The sequence below is a fragment of the Phascolarctos cinereus genome, unplaced genomic scaffold (assembly GCF_003287225.1).
Source record: "Phascolarctos cinereus isolate Bilbo 61053 unplaced genomic scaffold, phaCin_HiC Scaffold_4;HRSCAF=312, whole genome shotgun sequence".
In the NCBI taxonomy this organism is placed as follows: Eukaryota; Metazoa; Chordata; class Mammalia; order Diprotodontia; family Phascolarctidae; genus Phascolarctos; species Phascolarctos cinereus.
Window position 1 is genome coordinate 700,124,319 of NW_027555847.1, and position 4,449 is coordinate 700,128,767.

At 50.5% G+C, this 4,449-nt stretch overlaps 1 protein-coding gene across 1 annotated transcript; it reads left to right on the forward strand.

The window, feature by feature from the left end:
• Positions 1-654: 654 nt before the first annotated feature.
• On the forward strand, positions 655-4,181 carry LOC110196823 (disintegrin and metalloproteinase domain-containing protein 1a-like). Its single transcript, XM_020970225.2, is given in 3 exon segments — positions 655-775; positions 1,655-2,133; positions 2,135-4,181. Coding segments are annotated over 3 exon segments (2,370 nt in total). The 3' UTR covers positions 3,905-4,181.
• The last annotated feature ends 268 nt before the right edge of the window (positions 4,182-4,449 follow it).

The following is a 4,449-nucleotide window of genomic DNA, read 5'->3' on the forward strand; positions in this document are numbered from 1 at the left end:
CTGCTTTTCTGCACTTTCCATGTACTCATGCCCATTCTCGGGACCAAACAGGATGAGTCTAAGCCTTTCACATGACAGGTAGGTAAGTGGTTGAGTATTTTCACGTTTGTTTCTGTTATCTCCAGGACCTAGCGCAGTGCACGGTGATTTAGGTGCTTAATATAAATGAATGAAGACATCTCCTTTGCTTGGAAGATTGGGAGGTTGAGGGGTTTTTTGAAGGTGGGAACCAACAGACTTAAACCAAGTAGAGTCAAGATAACAAAGCTTTAGTCTTGGCCAGAGGCTCTTGGGCAAACTGGTATTGGGCTCAGACAGAGCTGCTAAGTTTATGTTTGCTGCTCTGTGCTGATTCGGATTGAATTGTTGAGTTGGTCTTCAAAGGGACTGTGCATCTTGGGTACCACAGGGACCAAATCCGTTGCCTTCTTTCAGGTATTGCTGTCTATCAGATGCTACTGTGGCCACTTGTTGCTGTTCCCTGAATCTTTGGAGAGGCTGGTTTCTATTTGGGACTTTAGAACTGCTCTCTCAATTAGGTATTGGCACACTGGCACTTGGCAGATAGGACAGTGCAAGGTCTGTTACTTCTTCCAAAGGAAGGGGGAATTGGGGCAGAAAGAGTAGGCCCCATCCCTTTGGGAGTGAGCGTGCATGCCTAGTGGGACGTTCTCTGGTCACCAGCAGGTCAGTGGCCAGCTCTTAAAACCCTTTTGGGAGCAGAAGAGACCCTGCATCAGGGAAGGACAGCGGAACAGGAGAAAGAGCGGTGTTGGTTTGGGGAAAACAAGTAGTGAGAAAAGTTCTGGGTCCTGCCCAGATCTCTGGGCCTTACCTCTGGAACTCTTAGATTCAAAGAGAGGGAAGAATAACGGATGCCCTGAATGGGTGGGGGAGGGGTCTATGTCCACAGTGTCTGGGGCTGAGAATGGAAGGAGAGATGCTATTTCTTTTTTTTATCTACGTGTCCTGAGCTAGCCCACTGGTTGGCCCTCTATTGTCTGAGCTGTCTACCAAGGCAAAAGGAGCTCAGCAGTGAACACCACCAGGAACACTGGGGCTACTGTTCTTGTATGGGGACCACAGAATCAAACACTGTCTAAGGGGAAGAGGGGAGGTCAGCAGATCGGGGAGGGAGCCAAGAGAGATCTTGGCAATTCTGAGGATGGTGGCTATACAATAACCCAAAATAACACAGAAATGACCATGTGATTGAGATCAGGGGCCAAGGTGAGGAAGGTGCTGAGGATAGCTGCCGCTGTCATCAGTTACTTCACTTGAATTATGTCTGTGACTGTGGCTCCAGTTAGGGTCCCTGAGAAACAAATGGTCATAAATGAGGTCGGGAGAGAATTTTCGTCCAAGGGTCCTCAGATGAGGGACTTGGGTCTCATGCTGGGAGCCTATCACGTCAGGCTGGGGTCTTCTTGGTGGTGGTGGATATCCTTTTCCCAGGCATTTACGGTGCCTTGGAATCAGTACATCACTCTTCCTATGAAATCATCATCCCCAGTAGGTTAACATTCAGGGACAGGAAAGACTCAAAAGGTCAACTGTCCTATGTGCTGCTAATGAAAGAGAAGAGACAAATTGTTCACTGGAAGTTAAAGAGAAAGTTGTTGGTCAAGAATTTCCCTGTTTACATCTACTCCAGAGGTGTCCCAAGGCATTTACGGTGCCTTGGAATCAGTACATCACTCTTCCTATGAAATCATCATCCCCAGTAGGTTAACATGCAGGGACAGGAAAGACTCAAAAGGTCAACTGTCCTATGTGCTGCTAATTGAAGAGAAGAGACAAATTGTTCACTGGAAGTTAAAGAGAAAGTTGTTGGTCAAGAATTTCCCTGTTTACATCTACTCCAAAGGTGTCCCAAGTTTAGACATACCTTTTATCCCAGACAGTGGCCACTATGATGGATTCATAGAAGGTGAGCCGGGGTCCATGGTGTCTGTCAGCGCCTGTTCAGGCCTCAGGGGCATAATGACCATCCAGAAAACAGTCTATGGCATTGAGCCCATTGAAACCTTGAGGCGGTTTGAACACATCTTATATCGCGTGGATGGGCACCGCCAATGCTCCTGCAGAGTGACTGCAGAAGAAAGCCAAAGATTCAGAAGCAGTGTGCAGAAACAGAAGGGGAGAGAAAGAGACACTTGAAACTGAGGCCCTGAACTACATCTGGTCCCACACCAAGTACGTGGAGATGTTTGCCGTGGTTGACACTAGGCGGTTCCAAATGTGGAATGGCAACGTGACCAAGACAGTGCGGACGGTGATGGACGCTCTTGCCCACGTTAACACCTACAACCAGGGAATCCACGTCAAGGTGGTCCTGATAGGTTTGGAGATCTGGACAGAGAGGGACCAGGTGGGGGTTTCTGGGGACCTGCGGGAAGTGCTGCACAACTTCAACCGGTGGAGAGAAGAGGAGCTGGTCGGTCGGGCAAGGCATGATGTTGCCCATCTCATAGTAGGATACGATCCAGGAGAATACCTGGGGGAAGCGTTTCTCAGTGGGGCCTGTGTGTCTGAGCTTTCAGCAGGAGTCGAATCTTTCTATCATGAAGATGCTACTGTCTTTGCAGTGCTCATGGTGCATGAGCTGGGCCATAACCTTGGCATGAAGCACGACCACCTGGCTTGCATGTGTCCTGACCAGCCCTCCTGCATCATGCTTGAAACCTTCAGCTTTGAGAGTCGTTTCAGCAACTGTAGCTTCGACGATTTCTACGAATTCCTGCGCCAACACAAAGGGTCCTGCCTGTATGACAAGCCGGCGCCCAGGGGAAAGGTCAGGAAGCCCTTCTGTGGGGACCACGTGGTAGACAGAGGGGAAGAGTGTGACTGTGGCGGTCCCCGTGACTGTATGAAGGACCCGTGCTGCCTGCCCTCCTGCCAGATGAGGCAGGGCTCAGACTGCAGTTTTGGAGCATGCTGCAGAGAGTGCAAGTTTCTGAAGGCAGGCACGCCCTGTCGTCCCAGCGTGGATGAGTGTGACCTCCCCGAATACTGTATTGGCAGCTCAATGTGGTGCCAGCCTGACACCTACAAGCAAGATGGCACCCCGTGCAGTGGCGGAGGTTACTGCTACCAGGGGCGGTGCAGGAGCCTGCAGAGGCAGTGTGTGGAGGTGTTTGGTGAGGGCTCCAGAGCCGCCCGGCAGAGCTGTTACCACCACCTGAACAGCCAGGGGGACAGGTTTGGGAACTGTGGCAGCGGCCAGAAAGGGTCACACGAGGCGTTTGTCAAGTGTGAGCCTGAAGATGTCATGTGTGGGAGGCTGCTGTGTGAGGACATCCCGAGGTTGCCCCAAACAAGGAACCACCACACTTTCATCCAGATCCCCCTGGAAGACACGTGGTGCTGGGGGGTGGACCTGTTTGAGGACGTGGATGTCCCTGACGGAGGGGCCGTGAAGGCGGGCACCTTGTGTGGCCCCCAGAAGATCTGTCTCAACCGCACGTGCTCTGACGTGCGGGTACTGCGGTATGACTGTGAGCCGGAGGCCGTGTGTCATGGCAGAGGGGTCTGCAACAACCTCAAGCATTGTCACTGTGATGATGGCTATGCCCCTCCCACGTGTGATTCTAGGGGCTTTGGGGGCAGTGTGGACAGTGGCCCCCCTCTCGAGGTCTATACTTCCCTGGAGGTCAGAGACTCTTCTTTCGAGGTCATATCCCCTTCCAGGACCTTTTCTTTTGAGAGCGGGGTCCCTTTTCTTGAGGAAGCAGCCCTACCTCCTCAAGAATACCCCTTTCCAACTCCTCTGGACCCCCCTCTCCTGAAGATGCCGCCACCTCTGACTTGCCCTCTCTCCCTTACCCAGCCGTCACCTGTCCTCCCGTGGTTATCAAGTCTGAAGAAGAAACCACAGAAAACAAATCTTGTGTTTGGATTTTGATTTCCATCATCTTCTTGATCATCCTGTTGGCTTTTGTTTCCTCATGCTTGAACTGTAAGATTAAGTGCAGGCACTTAGGAAAAGAGTCTTTACATGGATTAGAGAAAGAAAAAGAAAAAGAGGAAGAGGAAGATGCAGGATGAGATGCAGGATGAGCACGTCATAAATTACAAGCACTGAATGGGAATGAGTGGAGTTACACAGAGTAAAGCTTTGGCAGCCAGTCAGCCGGAGAGGGCCATGGGTGGGAAATGGCAATTCATGCTGGGGGTTTTCCAACTACTTGTTAATTTGGAGCAGGAAGAGTCTCAATAAATGAATAGATAAAATACTGTCCACACCTGGTGTATTTCCTTAGGCTTCCTAGAATTGGGAGAATTGTGGAAAGGTCAAGATTCAGGCACAGAGGTGCCAGATCACCCTTTAAGAACAAGGAGAAATATTTCAGTCTAGTTCATGATTGGAGGGGCCAATGCTGAACTTCCCTATCTGTCCTCACTGGAGTTACTCTGGACACATGACTAAATTTTTTGGATCAGTTATAA